Raw genomic sequence first — 17,551 nt, 5'->3', positions numbered from 1 at the left:
TCCACCTTGTCGACAGAGTAATGAGGTATATCGCAGGACTTCAAATGGCCTGATGTTCGAAATCCTTAACAGTGCGCCCCTTTACTTTACCGGCATCTCGGCAGAAAATAGATACCACCCTGAGTTTCCTTATCGTTCATCTGTTCTATGAGTGCTTCTCTTATCTATTCGGTGAATGCGACTTTTCAGCTGACCTGATGTAAACCGCAACCTCATGAACCTTTCCCAGCAAACAATCGATGACATCGTGTGGTGGGGACATCGTTCGACCCTGTTCCTTACACCCCACATTGGCGTGCTCATAGGGCTGAAGGCAATCAGGGTCATTTCAGCATTCTTCACCAGGCAAAACCTTTCCCATGAAGGTTATTAGATCGAGAAAAGCTTTTTGCATAGTATGCTGGGAATACCTTCAATCAACATCAGAAACGGTTTAACCCGAGAACCGCGCGGCTGAACTCGACCGACGTCATCTGTGGACATGGGGAGCTTGGACCAGGTGGGGTTCTAGCGCACCTTGGCAAGGCAAGTTCCGACACAGTGGGAGAACCCCCCTGTGTGGCCTGTCATGTGCCGTCATCACCCATCTCAGCTGCTTGGGGCCTTTAGAAGGAGCGCGCGGCTCAAAAATCGTTGAGGTCATTGTATACGACCCTGTGGAAAACAACCGATCAAGGCATTGAAACAATAAAAATGGAGACGAGCTCGCTTGCGCTGGACACCTCAAAACAGCCAGCTCCCCGAGTTGAAACTGCTCCCATGACCCTGAACCGAGGCATCTCAACCCGGCAGCTTCTTTTCTCTGACACATCCTAAAAGCTTCACTTGTGCTCCTTCTCAACAAAATTCAGAACGCCTCCTTGGCATACCATACTTTTCTTTGACGAACGTAACCAACCGTCCAATACAAGCCGCTTGTCTTACACGGCCCCCCAGGTCACGCTACCAAAAGCAGCCTCGCCGTATATGCAAGCCACAGTTTGGCCGACTTACACAAGTCAACTTTCTTGAAAGCCGAGGTATCGATATCACAAGCTTTGGAGATTGGGGCGTTTGGTAAGGACAAGAAACGAGCTTTTAGGTTCTCCGGATTCCGCCAGTTTGGCTAGTTAACCAGCGGACTTGCAGAGGTGTTTTCGACCGACTTGGAGCAAACTAGCTCTGACAAGCTTCGACTCGCAAGTTTGACAGCTTGCCGGTTACACGACGCAGTTCAGACGACCGCTGTCTGCCTTCTTCGCCTACCTGCGAACCTATTACATCTCACCCTGTACCTCTCCCTACACAGGGTAACAACTCAAAATGCCCACCTCCTACAACACCTCCTCGATCCCCCTCAGGAAGGTCCAACACCCGCCTTACACAATCCCGGTGCCAAACCACCCTCAAGTTCCCAACGAGACCATCCCCCGTCGTCATCCCAAAGCCCGCGATGGCCTCCTCGAGCGCCCCGCCCCGGATGTTAATACTACCTTCGACCTGTTGAAGCGCTCAGCAAAGCTCTACCCAGACGAACCGGCCATCGGTAGCAGAAAGCTCATCAAAGTCCACAAAGAGAACAAGAAAATCCCCAAAGTGATCGACGGAAAAGAGGAGCTGGTGGACAAGGAATGGACCTTTTTCGAGCTGAGCGACTATGGGTATTTGACCTACGGGGAGTACTTTAAGCAGGCTCTCGAGGTGGGTGCAGGGTTGGTGAAGCTGGGTTTAAAGGAAAAGGAGAGGGTGCATATTTTTGCTGCCACCAGGTAGGTTCACTCCGTAATAACATGATGCTGGAAGGTATTAACAGTGGAAATAGTCCCGAATGGCTAACTCTCTCCCACGCCTGCTCCTCCCAATCTCTCACCATCGTCACCGCATACGACACCTTGGGCCCGTCGGGAGTAGAGCACTCACTGCTGCAGTCAAAAGCCTCTGCTATCTTCATCGACCCTCACCTTCTCAAGACAGCGAAGAAACCGCTCGAAGCAGCTGGTGATCAGATTAAATTCTTGATCTACAACAACAACTCGCACCAACCAGTCCCCGACTCTGAGATTGACTCTTTCAAATCTGCCCATCCAAACCTCAAGGTGTTGAGCTTTGAGGAACTGCGGCAGCTGGGGCAGGATAGCCCCGTCGAGGCGAACCCGCCAAAGGATCCGGAAGAGGTCTACTGCATCATGTACACCTCTGGTAGCACCGGACCACCAAAGGGAGTACCGGTTAGTCATGGGGGGTTTGTTGCTGCGGTGGCGGGGTTATTTTCTGTCATGGAGGAGAGTGTCTCACAAAAGGAGTATGTTCTTGCTTATCTCCCTCTGGCGCATATCTTTGAGTTGGTGTTGGAGAATCTTGCCATATTTGTTGGGGCTACTCTGGGGTACGGCAGCCCACGGACGCTGTCCGATCAAAGCATGAGGAACTGCTACGGAGATATGAGAGCTTTCCGACCGACGGTCATGGTTGGTGTCCCCCAAATCTGGGAGACCGTCCGGAAGGGAGTAGAAGGAAAGGTCAACAATGGTGGGGCTATCATGAAGAACCTGTTTTGGGGGGCGTATGCGCTCAAGGACTTGATGGTCAGGACTGGGTTACCTGGTCAGGGCATTTTGGACAAGCTCGTCTTTGACCAAGTCCGGGTTATGACAGGAGGCAGACTGAGGTTCATCGTCAATGGAGCGAGTGGGATAGCCACCGGTACGCAAAAGTTTATGAGTTTGGTTGTGGCGCCGATGATGAATGGGTATGGGCTCACCGAGACGTGCGGGAATGGAGCACTTGGGTGCCCGTTGCAGTGGACGACGGAGGCGATCGGGCCTGTTCCTGCTGCGGTGGAGATGAAGCTTGTGAGCTTGCCCGAGCTGGATTATGTGGTTGATCACCCTACCAATCCGCCCCAGGGAGAGATCTTGCTTAGGGGGAAGCCGGTTCTCAAGGAGTATTTTGAGAACCCGGAGGAAACCGCCAAGGCTGTCACAGAGGATGGGTGGTTTAGGACGGGAGACATCGGGCAGTTTGACCCGGATGGACATGTGAGGGTGATTGACCGGTTGAAGAACCTGGTCAAGCTGCAGGGAGGGGAGTACATTGCGTTGGAGAAGCTCGAGGCGGTGTATAGGGGCGCCGCGTATGTGCAGAACATCATGGTGCATGGGGACAGCGGGAGCCCGAGGCCGATTGCGGTTGTGCTGGCGAATGACAAGGCGCTGGCGGAGAAGGCGAAGGAGTTGGGGGTTGGTGAGGCGGATATGCACCGCGACAAGAAGGTGAGGGATGCGGTGCTCAAGAGCTTGCAGGGGGTGGCGAGGAAGAATGGGTTGAGCTCGATGGAGACGGTGGCGGGGGTTGTGGTTGTGGATGATGAGTGGACGCCGAATAATGTGAGTTTTTTTCCTTTTGACAGAGTATGAGAAGAGAACGGATGGCTAATGATGAGGTGTAGGGTCTTGTGACGGCGACGCAAAAGGTCAACAGGCGGGCGGTTAGGGAGAGGTACAAGAAGCAGATTGAGGAGGTTGTGGGGAACAAATGAGTGATGAACGGAGCGTTTTCTTGTCTTTTATTGGTTTTCAAGCCGATTGCATGCTGGGATGACACTGCTATGGAGTTTTGGAGTGCATGTTTATTTGATATTTGATGTTAGCTAGGATTAATCAATGGAATTGCTTTACCTGACGAACAATGCGTCATGGTTGGAAGCAATGGTTTTGAGGATATGAATATTGCCCTGGTTCTATTGAGGGACTTTGTAAGTTTTGAACGTCTAGTTATAACTTGTGGACAATTTGTGTTGTCAAAAGCATTAAATGGAAGAAAGCCGTGGAAGTCAACTGTAACGAAGATCCATTGATTCAAGATAAAGAAACTTGAAGTGAAGTATGCTGTCGTTGATTTTGGGAACAGAAACCATCAGATTTTCGATTGGTATCACTGGCAACTAAACAACAACCCTCCCACGCCTTTGCTACCAACAAACAGCCACCCGCCAAGTAACCACCCATGCTCCACCCATCACCTATCTAGGTAACCACCCTGATGCTTTCCAAAAACAGCACAAAACCCAAATACATCGCCATTTATCCCCCGCCACCATTCTCAAACCTGAGTACCCTGATCATCTAGTTCAGTCTTCCAACCTCTTCCAAGCTCCAGAATTAGAAAGGGGCCACTGCCACCTGCCCAAACTTCCTCTTCCTCTTCAAACATCTTGATTCCTTGTCCCCCTCCTCTCATAAAACACCAAATACGCCGTAGCATTCGCCGCCGAATCCCCATAAAGCTGCTCAAGATTCCTTGGGTTCTTCGGCCCGACCTTGAGCGGCGTGACATCCCGATCATTGCACTTCCACCAGCTCTCCGGATCACTGCTCCGATCATCCCTGACGTACTCGATATAATGCCCCGAGGTAGTTGTCTCGCCAATGTGCACCGTCACAGCATAGAGGTCAAACACCATGTCACCCTCGTAGTGTTCATCGCTGGGGTCGACGTGTTCGTTTGCCGCGCCGGCAAAATAAGGACGCACGTCAAGCCCTTGGGTCGGGAACTGTACTATGTTTTGCATCTTGTCGAATTGATTAATGCTGCGCTGAAAGGAAAAGACAAGCCGATCCGGTAGTCGGGCGAACTTGCGGGCTCGAGTGCGGTGCTTTGTCGAGTTGCATTTCTCACATCTGGCGCCGTCCATTTTCTCTGGCGCGGCGCTCTGTTCAAGCAGCTTCAGCATGCTGATGGGATCTGACGCGCCATCAGGGAAATTGAGGATTCGCATGTCGGAGACTTCAAACTTTTGGAACTGGTGGTTGCACTTGGAACAGGTGTTGATATACACATCCACACCACGGAAGTATTTGGTCACCAAAGAGTTGTGACCTTCAACGTAGTTGTTCCAGAATTTTACTGCGTTTTGGACAGCGGTGCCTTCGTTAGGTGTGTACTCGTCTCGCACGTTTGTCACCCGATCTCGACGAGTGTTTGTCTCATCGTCAATGGTTGTGAGGATGAAGTTATAGAATTCTTGTGCGTCCTGTTGGCGATTTCCCCCGAAAAGATCCCCGTCGTTTTTTGATCTGGTTGATTTGGAGTGGATGTAACGGATGTATTGCTACATGCACTGTTAGTGACTGATGCGCTGAACACACTTGAACTGTTTTACGTACCATGAAGGTCTTGGCATGGATATACTTGAAAGATCCGGTGTTGATCCATTGGAAGAGATTTTCCAAACATTTCATCAAGAGTTGGGGGTTGTCAATGTTTTCGTCCAGCTTTTTCGGAGCTTTGTAGTTGTGCCTCCACGATCCATCGTATACCTCTTTGCAGAAACCAGGCGTGGCAAACAATGACTGAAGTGAGCTGTTGGCAAAGCAATGAACTCCTGGGTTGTAGAGACCGGTGCGATTTTTCCGCACTTCGGGCCTTGCGGCGCCGGGGGCGATTCCGACCGCCTTTGCTAGAACAGGTTCATCTGACAGTCCGCTATGACTACGGCGAGGAACCGCAGGGGCGGGACGAGCCGGTGGGGATGGTAGGGAGCTGTAGAAATTCTCATCCCGGGATATTCGATCATAGAAGGGACTTTCTGAACTTTGGCTAGGTGGCGACGGCGCAGACGAAGAAACCATGGACTCTTTCTGTCCTGATACCGGCGGGTAGCGACGAAGAAAGTCTTCGGTTGTTCGGATGGGTATTATGGATGCGGGATCGGAAATGTGCTTTTCCCAGCGTTTGGCTTCCTCGGGATTCTGGATGGGTCGTGCAGCATACTTCTGTTTTTGGTTCAAGAATGACCTGGTCATGGCAGTGGATGCCTGCTTCGCGGTCGGATCGATGGTTGATGATGTCTGCAAGCTGGCCTTTCCAACCATGCTCGTCCATGCGTCTAGCCCGCCTTCGAGCAGTTTAGGCCGTGATTTGGCAGCTCTTTCGCCAACAAAGTCATAAAAGCTGAGGGCGCCGAAAAAGTTGAATACGGTGTGCTCTATGCTGTTTGATGGTGTTGCAGGAACCGCGGTCGAGTCCTGATCATAAAAGACCACCAGGTCAAAGTCGGCCCGTTTCTCAAAGAGAAGCTGTTCACTTGCGGGCGCCAGTACCATGCTATTGGCAATGTCCTCGCCCGAGATGTGCGGTCTCGATAGTACCTCGGGCTCCACGCATATGGTGGCCTGAGATAGAATGTGACCTTCGTCAAATTCTTCACGGCTCCTAATGTCCACTATTAATATTGATATCTCCTTGGAGCCTGCCTGCTGGTACTGGAGCAGATCCTTGACGGAAATTGTTTCATCGTAGAAGTTGGGTAATGAGAGTTTTGTTCTCTTGTTTGATGTCGGCCTGTCGAAGCTTTGAGCTGTCGAAAATATCTCTCCTGCCATGGACGGTCTTGGGGCTTTGGTAATGTTGATGGATGACACCGAACCTGTCCTAGAGAACATGGCACGGGGAGTACTGGAAGGCAGTGCGGCTGCCTCCTTCGAAACGGTGCCCCTGGGTGGATTGTAAATGGCATCTGGCATTCGCGGTAACCCACCGAGAGACGTTTGCGAGAACAATGGAGGTGGACTGCCGGGTGCTACCGCCGTTGTTGGTGACACGATCGGCCGAGTTCGGACGCGGGGGTCTTGGGTCGTCTGTACTGTGGTTGTCCTCAGATTCGCAAACCGTTGGGCCAGGTCCTGCGCTTTGGCCGAGGGCTTGGAGATTGCATTGCCATGGAGGCCCTCTGGTTTAGGACCCACCACCGGCTTCGTTCTCGGAGGCAACAAGGGGGAGAAACTCTGGTCCGATGACGTGCCATTTGTTGCGCCGTTTGTCCTTTCGAAACCGTTCCCGTTAATCATATGTCCCCCATTCCGACTCTGCCTCTGGGCGGTTGGTTGGACACAAGTCCTAGCATTGTCTGCCTTGATTTCCATCTTGATCCTCTCGAACTCGGTATGCGTAGCATCAAGCTGCCTTAACACACGAGTGTACCGGTCATGAAGCGCCCTGGAATCCCTCTGCATCGACACCCAGCCTTTGTTCTTCTTGATCAGATCCAACACAATGATACTGGCCCGTATATAGTCTTTGAGGGCAAGGTCAGGACGACCAAACGTCTTTGATGATTCAGCCTGTCGTAGGTAGTTTTCGGCCATTTGCACCACTCGCTCAATCGGAGCATGAGGGTCGAGGTCGACTTCAACCGACGTGATGTCGTCAATGTGTGGAAGCGGCCTTCTCGTCCCATTTCCTCCTCCATTTGGAAGCCCACCATTTGTTGGCCCCGCGCGCGAGGATCCTGCATGGTCCATCATGATGACAGCCCCTGTCATGGAGAGGACGTTGGAAGGTGGACCTTGTACCTTGGTCTTGCTTTGGAACACTCGAGAAGTCGAAAGACGGGAGAAAACCGTGTCGCGAAGAAGCAGATACGTGGGTGGGGGATCAAGTCGTCGTAAGCAGTTGTCGAGGGCATGAGGTCGTTAAGAAAGAGCGGCAAGTCTGGTCGAGGGCGAAAAGCGAGGAGTGAAGCTTGGGCGGAAAGCAGCGCATTCTTTGTCTCGAGATCAAAGGGTTGTCCATCCATCCATTGTTTGCGCGGTGGGGGATCCCGCCCGTGGCAGTTGTGTCGTGAAGTTGTGACGAATGCGGTCGTTGAGATGGTGGAAGCCCACTGTCGTTTAGACCCCGGCTCCCCGGTCGTCGAGGTACTTGCAGTGCTCTTGGCGCCCTGCCTGTTCTTGGGGGGGCATGATATGCCCCACACCAGCTACACGCACTTCCGTCACTCTTGAATTCTCAAATAAAGGAACGAGCTGTCTTGGGGCCTCCTCTGAGAATACATTGAATTCTTGATACCATAGCACACCCATGTGGCCAATGGGAGTTAGAAACTTCAGAAGTACCTAGAACTATTTGTCTCCAAAGCCCGCCTGCCTGGCACAAGCCACACCTCAAGATGGCGGGGCAGCTGTCCCAAGCCACGGGCTGACAAGTGTAGGTAGTCCACTGTTTCGCTTGGCAAGGCGAGCTCCTGGGGCGGCCCATACGTAACCAACAGGCAGGCAGAGACATCCAGCAAACAACCCATGCATAATCCATCATCCACCCATCACGAACACACGTTCGCACCTCCTGTCTGGCCAGTGCGCAGATCTTGACTGGGCACAAATACTTTTCTTGCCATCGTTCGACCCTTTGGACTATCTGCCAGGTTTATTGTCCTACTTCCTACCGAAGACGCCGCCGACATCTCCCCGCCCCAGCCTCCCGAGAGAGAGCCCACTGCCAACGAATTCCAGGTTGTCGCGCCAGCTTCCCTACCTCAATTCCATAGAGAATCTCTCACGATGATGGGGTGGTGGTCTTCCGGGGCAAACACTGCCCTGGACGAGCAGGTAGAGAAGGCGACAAGCAGCAGTCTGTAGGTGTTGCGTCATGCTCCCCGCTGTCCCCGCTGTTGGTTGTGCGACAGAGCCATGTGCTAACAACAGTGTGTCCGCAGCGAGGATATCGCTCTAAACCTCGAAATCTCCGACGTGATTCGATCCAAGACGGTGCAGCCCAAGGAGGCGATGCGCTCGCTCAAGAAGCGCATCAGCAACAAGAACCCCAATACGCAACTCAGTGCGCTCAGTGTAAGGGCTGGTGTGGGCATCTGTTTGGTAAATGCATAGCTGACCAGACGTCTACGCGTAGCTCACCGATACGTGTGTTAAAAATGGAGGCGCCCATTTCCTGGCCGAGATTGCCTCGAGAGAGTTTATGGAAAGCATGGTTTCGCTGCTCAAGGCCGTTGGACCGGCTGCCGTCAATGCGGACGTGCGCGCAAAGATACTCGAGCTTATTCAGTCATGGGCCACGGCCACCGAGGGGCGCTACGATTTGTCATACATTGGAGAGGTCTATCGAAACCTTCAGAGAGAAGGGTTCCAGTTCCCCCCTCGCGTCACCGTCGCCAGCAGCATGATTGACAGCAGTGCGGTATGTCTCCTATGTGCGGGCAAGCTCTACTCTCTGCACCCCAAACTGACACCTGATACAGCCCCCCGAGTGGGTCGATTCCGATGTGTGCATGCGATGTCGAACCAACTTTACCTTTACCAACCGAAAACACCATTGTCGAAACTGCGGAAACTGCTTCGACCAGCAGTGCTCAAGCAAGACGCTCCCCCTGCCCCATCTTGGCATCCTCCAAGCCGTCCGTGTCGATGATGGCTGCTACGCAAAACTCACAGACAAGTCAACCCCTTCGAAGGGGAGCGGCTCTGGTAACGACCGCTCCTCGTTGTACTCGTCGTTTCCCCACAAGAACAAGAGCTCGAGCATGCAACCGCGTAATGCTCGTGTTGACGATGGATTCGATGAGGATCTCAAAAAGGCCCTTGCCATGAGTTTGGAGGAGGTTCAGAACCACAACCGTGCCTATTTCCCTCCGGCAAGCAACGGAACGCAAGCGAGCAAACCAAAGTCGGGTGAGCAAGTATCGGCGACCAAGGCGTTTGAGGACGATGATGAAGATCTCAAAGCAGCCATCGCCGCCTCGTTGGCAGATATGGAGGAGCAAAAGAAGAGGCACGCCGCAGTCTTGAAAGAACAAACAACAAATGTCGGCGCGTCTTCATCAACAGCACCGCTGGCGCTCCCCAAGAATGACTACGAGCTCACGCCTGTGGAGGCAGAGAATATCAACTTGTTTGCCACGCTGGTTGACCGATTGCAGACGCAACCGCCGGGAACCATTCTCCGAGAACCACAGATTCAGGAGCTGTACGACAGCATCGGTACACTCCGGCCAAAGCTAGCCCGAACTTATGGAGAAACTATGAGCAAGCATGGTATGTCAAGTATCCCGATCCATCCCAAGTGCCCCCTGCTAACCCACCACAGACACTCTGCTTGACTTACATGCCAAGCTTTCGACCGTGGTGCGGTACTACGACCGTATGCTTGAGGAGCGCCTATCCAAAACCTACAGCCAACACAGCATTGGTGGCTACAGTCTTCCCCCACCCCGTCAGCCCGCGGGACCATACCCGTCCCTTCCAGGGAGCGTCTCAGCCTCGGTTGGGCCAGCCGAGCACTTTTATACTGGCGAACAACAGCCGCAAGAGTACGGGAGGCCGGTGGGCCATCCCTCTTACCCACAGCCAACACCTCAACCTCCAACCCAGTACGCTCCTCCCTACGACAGACGAGAATCGGTAGCAATACCTCCCAATAGCCAATATGCCCCACAGCAAGTGCCGCAAAGGACGGGAAGCTGGGCAGCAGCACCGTCTGCGCCCCCGTCACAATATGCTCAGCAGCCTAGCTATCCCACCGAGGTTGCGCAGCAACAGGCACCTCAAGCTCAGCTCGCTGCACCCAGCACGGGAGACTCTGTTGGTACCACCCCTACGGCCGACCCACATGCTTCCTTCTATTTCAATTCACAGCAGCCACAACAACAAGGGCAACAGCCCGCTCCTTCTGCCCCTGATCCGGCAGCGTCGCCGTATCCCAACTTGGCCCAGCCGATGCATTCTTCATACCAGCCCTCACTCCCACAGACTCCCGCCTCGGCTCCTGCTCAGCCATCGCAGCCACAGCAGCAACATCAAGCTCCACCGCCCCAACCACAGCAACCATACTGGCAGCATCCGGCTGCTCAGCAAACTGCGCTTCCGCCTGTTTGGCAACATCAGCCCGGTCAGACGTATCCGGGCTACAACCAAGAGTCTTTCCCGGCCGCTCCTCAGCATGCGCCTAAGCAGCCAGTAGTAGAAGAGAGCTTGATTGATTTGTGAGACAGGATATGACTATGAGATGTAGCGGATCGGTTGGCAGGCGGGGAGAAGGGACCATGATACATAGATAGCTTTAACTATGAGTAATGAGGTGTGAAAACCGACATTTGAGTACTTAGATGGTTTTGTTTCTCTGTTGCGAGTGACCTCTGAAGTGTCCCATGTCGGCTACATAGTTAAATGGGTGAAGCGCTGACGTAATAATGTGGATGAGAACTAGTTGCACCCTATCAAAGCTGTCCGTGGAACAGATCCGTCAGAGTCGAGGCACCATGCCACGTGTGAGCGCGGGTGTCATTGGTACTACACGTAGGTCGGATCCGACAATGGCGGGGGCTCCAGAAGCAGTGATTCCGTCACCGGTCCGGGGGATTGGCATAAAGCGGAGGTGGGGTTGTGAGTGGGTGAGAGATCCGGTTTCTGAGTCACCAAGGAAGCTGGCGCGGATATATAGCGGACAAAGTCTTGATTTATATTTTCATTCCATCTTTTTTAAAGTTTGGGTTCAATTTGTCTGCTTTTCTGAATAACATTGGCTGTAAGCTGAGTCGGTTTGTTCAGTCTGAGCTCACACCCACCATATACTCTCATCTCATCTCAACTTTCATCCCCATCTCTTCACCTCGACTGTTCATCTCAACTTTTTTTCCCCCGAAGATTGGATAAAAAAAGGGAAGGGAAAATGCCAACCTACGTCCACCTTGTCCGCCACGCGCAGGGTTACCACAACCTCTGCCAGGAAAACCACGCGCTCCCCGACCCGGACTTGACAGACCTTGGCAAGCGGCAGTGTGAGGAATTGTATCAATCTTTTCCGTATCACGACAAGATTACGCATCTGGTGGCCTCCCCGTTACGTCGCACGATTTACACTTGTTTGTTGTCTTTCAACCCGGATATCGCGCCTGGTAAACCGAGGGTTATTGCCTTGCCTGATATACAGGAGGTCTCCCCCTTTCCATGCGACACGGGCTCCGAACCTGCAAAACTACTGGACGAGTTTCCTGATGATAAGGTGGTGGATTTGGGATTGGTAAAAGAGGGGTGGAATGATAAAGGTCCGGGGAGTGAGTACGCTCCGGAGCCGAGAAAGTTGTTTGAACGGGCGAGGAGGGCGAGGGAGTGGTTTAGGGATTTGGGGAGGGATTATGCGGGGGAAGGGGAGGTTAATATTGTTGCTATGACGCATGGGGGTTTTTTGCACTTTTTGACCGAGGATTTTGAGGGGGTTGATTATGGGCGGGGGACGGGGTGGGGGAATACTGAGTGGCGGAGTTATGAGGTGGTGGAGGAGAATGGGGAGGTGAGGCTGAGGGAGACGGGGGAGAGCGCGAGGCGACGGAGGGGGAGTAAGGAGGGGTTGACGGAGACGGAGCAGATGGAGTTGAGGGCGGCATTTGCGGGGGCGGTGGAGAGGGAGTTTGGGATGGGGGAGGCTATTGAGGAGGAGGAATAGGAGCTGGTTGGGATGGTGGTTGGGTGACTGGGTCGGTGGTGTGGTCTACCGTCCGGTTGGGTCTCTCGGGCTCGGACCGTGTGGAGGCGGGAACGGGCCGGAGAATGGGTGGATTCTCGGTGAGGATGTTCATGCTGGAGATCATGTGGGAATTCAAATGATAACGTTGGCTTCATTGGTTTCGTAGACCGAGGTGAGGCCTCTGGGAGTATGCCATTGTGTGGCTTAGAGTTCTGCTAGGAGGAGGTCAGATATGTGGCTATACACAGTAGACACAAACATTTTAAAAGACAATGATATTTTCCGACTGGGTAGTGGAAGTACGACGTGGACATGGAATGACCCAGCTCTCGTGTTTGTGACTTGTTTGATGACTGAACCGGGCTGAAGTGGGCTGTTTTTGTGACTTGCGTGGATGTTTTACTTGTGGTTCCGGTGAAGCGCGCGGCTATGGCTTTAAAGGTTGGTAGTGAGGGCAGCTGTATGAGAGCCGAATGCTATACTGCATCAGCGCAGCATTGCATGTCGCTGGGAGAGGTGGCATCTAGCTGCCGTTTGTCTCTGTTTGAGGTCCATTGTATATGCGGAATCCATGGTTCATATGCAAGTCCCGGAGGGGTTCCGCCGTGCATTGCCGTGCTGGTGGAGTGTCATTAATGATGGGCAATCTGAATTTGATGAAGAGAACAAACTCCCAGGTCGGAATAGCCTCACTGATGATGTTGACATCTGGTGGCTTGCTAAGCTAAGCGCCACCATGCTTTGCTCCCGCAATGGCGTGCATGCGTCTTTTCTTCTAAGCCCAAGAACTCCGTGTTTCATTCAGGACTTGGGTTTGAGTCCTCCCATCGGTGGTTGGTGAGCTGTTTCATGGCTGCACTCTCCCAGTGGAGGCGTGCAACGGCGGCGACATGATCCAATCAGGAAAGCGAGAATGCTCCTTCGGGGGCAAGGGGTTGGACAAGCGATAACCAACGGAGGGGTACCTGCGTTAGCGCCAATCCTCGTCCAAAATATTCATCCCAACAGTGATTGACCAGCATCATTTCTTGTGTATTCCTTGTCACGGCGTGGTGCTGTTCCCCTCCCCCGCGTCTGGCAACGGAGGCTAGCCAATCATCCGTCGAGATACAAGTCAGGGTCGGCCTGCGAAGCCCAAGTGGTAGACCCCCTGCATCTCGGTTCCTCCCTGCGAGCCAGGACGGCATCTTCTTCCGTTGGGGCCCCTTACCCTCCAGTCCTTTTTGTCGCGAGTTGACCTTGACGCTCATCCCCCCGGACTTCCACTGCGGAAAGGCGGCCTCTCCGGACAACTGTCGAAAGCTAACCACCAGCTATTCAGCCATTCATTCATTCATCAGTCGCCCACAGCGAACAATAGCATCACTCCCTCGAATCAGACACCACGACAACTTTCCCTATTGTGCTTTCACAGGGCGACACCCCGCCCACGCCTGATCTTTTTCCCCATCGGTCAACTTGATACCCGCGACTGGAATTCTACCCAGCCGATCAAACTCGGGATCCATTACCAACCTGCCACCTTTCGGCATCACCACCGACCTGTGGACCGCGCGCCTATTCAAGGATACTACTGTTGGGTTTCTGGAAGTGGCAGGGAAAAGGACTGGAAGTTGGGCCATCAGGACTGCCGATCAACGAAACTACTTCCCACTCAGCAATCAGCAATGCAACGATAGCCTGCAAGGCGATTTTCGAGGCCATCCGTGGCCGAACTATCCTCCTCGAATTATCCGGCCCTACTTCCTGCCAGCTTCTGACCTCCCTTCTTTTCAGTCATTTTGTTTGCTGGTAGGCATCTCTTTGCTTTTACGGCCGTTGAATTCAGGAGAGGAGTATTGAAGCTCCTTGGTCGACCTAAGCACAGTCGACTCTCGCAGGCGAGGAGCGACTTTGTGCGAACGGCGGACTGGAGCCTATGATCTTTCACCACACCGGAACGAGCGACGCATTAGGTTGTGTCGACGAAATATTTTGCCATTCTTTGGGTTTGTCGACGGTGTCGATACCCTCATACTCTTTACCGGCCAGTCTGGATATTTGCGCCTGGTTTGCGCAATCGATATTATGGGATTTTTAAGTCATAAAAGGAGGGATGTTGTGATCCAGCCAACCGAGAAGTGGGACTTTATTGTGAGTTGAGTACTGAATGCAGCAGGGCTGGGTAATGCTAATGTCATGCAGAGCTTGAACGATTTCAAGTCGACCTCATGTTGGACGCCCTTCGCCTATGGAATCCTTATTGCTTCCATGTTCCTGTCGTTGTCTGTGTACGCCGTCGATGGTTTCACAGCGTACCAACTCATTGCGTTCGACAGATGGTCTTCCCAAATCGAACCGGCTCAGTTCATCCCATTCCAAGTCACGAAATGGGTATTCGCCGGCTGCATCATCCTCTCCGTGGCCAATCTCTGCTACGAGCACCTTCGCGCCAACCGAATTATGCGAAGAGGAAGTGTTGCTGAGTGTTTCCTCGATCATATTGCTCAGCGCATGGAGTGCCTTCGACCAACCAGCGGTTGGAGGAGGTTTCTCGTTTTCGCCGAACTAACCAAGAGCAAAAAGGGCGTCGACTACGTCGCCCTCTTCACTTTCTTCAGCTTCCAGTCATGGATTCGAGTGCTCCTCTGCTCCGGGCCCCGTCAGGTTCTCAACGCTCTTACGCTCTATTCTATTTTCAGGGCGAAGCTCAACATCAAGGGAGACAACTTTGATGCTTCACTCGCTGATTTCATCGACAAGATCCAGGCTCTTGCGACTGAAGACACGAGGCAATCTGTCATTCTCTGTGGTATGATCTTCACTGTGGTCGTTTGGATCTTCTCGTTTCTTTCGTTGGTAATCTCAGGGGTACTTTTCGTGCTGTTCTTGTGGAGTTACATCCCCCGCGAAGATGGAGGTTTGACGGGTTTCTGCGAGCGCAAGGTCAACAAGCGCCTCAAGCAGATTGTCTCGGTCAAGATCAACAAGGCGATGGAGGAAGACGAGAGACAACGAAAAAAGGCGGAACTCAGGGCGGCCAAGAAGAACGGGGAGAACAGACCAGTCACCATGAAGCCATCTCTGCCCGTTTTCGCCGACGATAATCTGGCTGAGATGCCGAGTCTGAAGAGAGCCGAGACCTTCATGTCTATTTCCGAGAAGACCGACCGTTCGAATACTCCTGGCAGCTTTGAGATGAATACTCTTGGGCAAAAGCGACCAGTTCCATCTCGGTCTGGAACTACGGCGACGTCGGTCAGCAAATACTCGGCCAGAGCATCGCTTCTCGGTGGGGCTGCCGCCATGGGTGTTAGCCGTTCAGATTCACCAGGACCGGCGATGCCAGCCGGTTTCCCTCCCCCTCCCAGGACTGCGACTGCTCAATCCAACCGAAGTTACGCATCAAGCCAGCAACTCAACAGGATGCCTTCGAACGGTTCGAATCTCAACGCGGGCTACACTGCTGGCCAGGCAATGTATTCTCAAGATGCTATGCCCAGCATGCCGCCCCCGGTTAGGCCACCAATGAATGAAATGAGCAACTACAGAGGTCCAGGGCCAAATCAGCAGCAAAATAGATGGCCTGGGCCCAATCAAGGAAGACCAGGATATGACGACTATTCGAAAGGACGGGCCAGTCCTGCCCCATCCACCATGTCGTATCGCAATGGCCCAACGTCGCCCCCGAGAATGGGACCAGGAGGATATCCAATGCGCAGCGCCACCGGCCCAATGCCACCTCGGGGACAGCAACCACCATTCCCACCCCAGAGGAATATGACTGCTCCCATTCAGCCTTTTCACCAACGGGCCGATAGCAACGGTTCGGGCGTGTCTATGGGTATGGGTGGGCCTCCTCGTCAGCCATATCATCACCAAAGTGCTAGCAACAGTTCGCTGAGAAATATGACCATGCCGGGCGCCTACCAACCGCAAGAGATCGATGAATACCGACAACCGCCGCTGCCAAATCTCGCTGGATTTGGCGGGCCCCTCCAACCACAGCAGAACGAGGATTACAGGCAACCGACTCTGCCAAACATAGAGGCGCCACAACAAGACAATGATTACCGGCAGCCGACATTGCCAAACCTCGACGGTGTTGCGCCAAATTCTTCACAGAGCCATGACGAATACCAGTATACGAGTCGATCACTCACAGGAAGCAACAAAACGCCAGCTTCGTACCCGGCAGAAGACGATGCGATGAAGTATGAGGATCCATCAAATCCTGGGAGGAGCGATTCACCTGGCCCATTCCAGGCACTGCCTGCGGAAGGCTCTGGGTACCTTGATAGATCTAATACTGGGAGGAGCAACTCGCCCGGACCTTTCCAGGCGCAGCCCATGGGCGGTTCTGGTCAGCTTGACAGGTCCAACACCGGGACGAGCAACAATTCCTTTCAGGCGTATCAGCCTCGGGCCACTGATGGTTCCAATGAGAACCCCTCGAGATCTGCCACGATGTGGAGCGACTCACCTGGCCCATTCCCCGAGCAAAGCACCAGCCAATCTCAGTCCATGGATCAGCCGGCAACTGTCTCGCACGCCATAACAACCGAGTGGACTTCCCCGGTGCCCATCCAGCCGTCGGCCACTGGCCAGTCTAGCTATGTAAGCAGGCTGGATCCTGGGCCATCATCTGGGTACGTCAGCAGACTGGAGCCCGACAGAAGTCCGTCACCGGAACTCGACATTTTTGCGGCCCCGGCTCGGGCAAATACCGTGTCAGGGGCGTTCTCCCTTGATGACTACGATTACGATCGTGGTCCCCAACGGGCCAATACAACCGTTGGCAACATGTCCGGCAGCAGTTCTCGGGATCTTGCCCCTCATAACAACAACAATGGCTGGAGCGACGACTTGGAGAGAGGCAACCAGTCGAGATACTGAGCCATTTAACGGGTTCTTGAGAAATTGCCCAACCAGTTTTTTTTCTCTTGCATTTTCATTCTCACGGTTGTGTAAAATTCCAACCAACGATATAAACGCGGAGATGATGGCTTTTCTTTTGATCTTTTTTTCTCCTGATTTCCCTTTTTTCTTTCTTGATGATTTTGCTCGACCCAACGCCAGCGAATTTTGTACTTGTAAATACTACATACCCACCCACTTGTATGCATATATTTTGTTTTTCTTCGCATCTTTCTACTTTCACTCACACGTTTATACCCCGGGGAGAGTTTGGATTGAGGAGAGAAAAATAAGGGGAGGGAAGGAATGGAGTTGATGGGCTTTCTAGCGGGTGATAGAAAGGCGTTGAATGATGATGATTTACACTCTTTTACTTGTTGTGTTGTTTCCCTTGTTGCCGTGATTATTGTGTGAGGTGGTG

At 53.0% G+C, this 17,551-nt stretch overlaps 5 protein-coding genes across 5 annotated transcripts; 4 read left to right on the top strand and 1 right to left on the bottom strand.

Moving 5' to 3' along the window:
* Positions 1-643: 643 nt before the first annotated feature.
* FAA4_2 (long-chain fatty acid-CoA ligase) lies at positions 644-3,662 on the top strand. The gene is made up of 3 exons (XM_062890105.1): positions 644-1,748; positions 1,802-3,365; positions 3,428-3,662. Exons 1-3 carry the CDS (start codon positions 1,303-1,305, stop codon positions 3,515-3,517), a joined length of 2,100 nt encoding a protein of 699 aa, XP_062743868.1. The 5' UTR covers positions 644-1,302; the 3' UTR covers positions 3,518-3,662.
* Positions 3,663-3,867: 205 nt separating this feature from the next.
* On the bottom strand, positions 3,868-8,141 carry DOA4 (ubiquitin-specific protease doa4). Its single transcript, XM_062890106.1, has 2 exons — positions 5,145-8,141; positions 3,868-5,089 (listed from the first exon to the last, which is right to left on the bottom strand). Exons 1-2 carry the CDS (start codon positions 7,299-7,301, stop codon positions 4,184-4,186), a joined length of 3,063 nt encoding a protein of 1,020 aa, XP_062743867.1. The 5' UTR covers positions 7,302-8,141; the 3' UTR covers positions 3,868-4,183.
* Positions 7,783-10,757, top strand: VPS27 (Vacuolar protein-sorting-associated protein 27; the record flags this gene model as incomplete). The annotated part of the gene is made up of 5 exons (XM_062890107.1): positions 7,783-8,392; positions 8,474-8,606; positions 8,668-8,952; positions 9,014-9,806; positions 9,859-10,757. Exons 1-5 carry the CDS (start codon positions 8,319-8,321, stop codon positions 10,755-10,757), a joined length of 2,184 nt encoding a protein of 727 aa, XP_062743866.1. The 5' UTR covers positions 7,783-8,318.
* Positions 10,758-11,439: 682 nt separating this feature from the next.
* QC762_406570 (uncharacterized protein) lies at positions 11,440-12,213 on the top strand (the record flags this gene model as incomplete). The annotated part of the gene is made up of 1 exon (XM_062890108.1): positions 11,440-12,213. One exon carries the CDS (start codon positions 11,440-11,442, stop codon positions 12,211-12,213), a length of 774 nt encoding a protein of 257 aa, XP_062743865.1.
* Positions 12,214-13,233: 1,020 nt separating this feature from the next.
* Positions 13,234-17,109, top strand: KCH1 (Potassium transporter; the record flags this gene model as incomplete). The annotated part of the gene is made up of 2 exons (XM_062890109.1): positions 13,234-14,367; positions 14,419-17,109. Exons 1-2 carry the CDS (start codon positions 14,302-14,304, stop codon positions 17,107-17,109), a joined length of 2,757 nt encoding a protein of 918 aa, XP_062743864.1. The 5' UTR covers positions 13,234-14,301.
* Between the last annotated feature and the right edge of the window lie 442 nt (positions 17,110-17,551).

This window comes from Podospora pseudocomata, chromosome 4 (genome assembly GCF_035222375.1).
Source record: "Podospora pseudocomata strain CBS 415.72m chromosome 4, whole genome shotgun sequence".
NCBI classification, from domain to species: Eukaryota; Fungi; Ascomycota; class Sordariomycetes; order Sordariales; family Podosporaceae; genus Podospora; species Podospora pseudocomata.
This window is presented reverse-complemented; position numbering and strand designations above follow the sequence as displayed.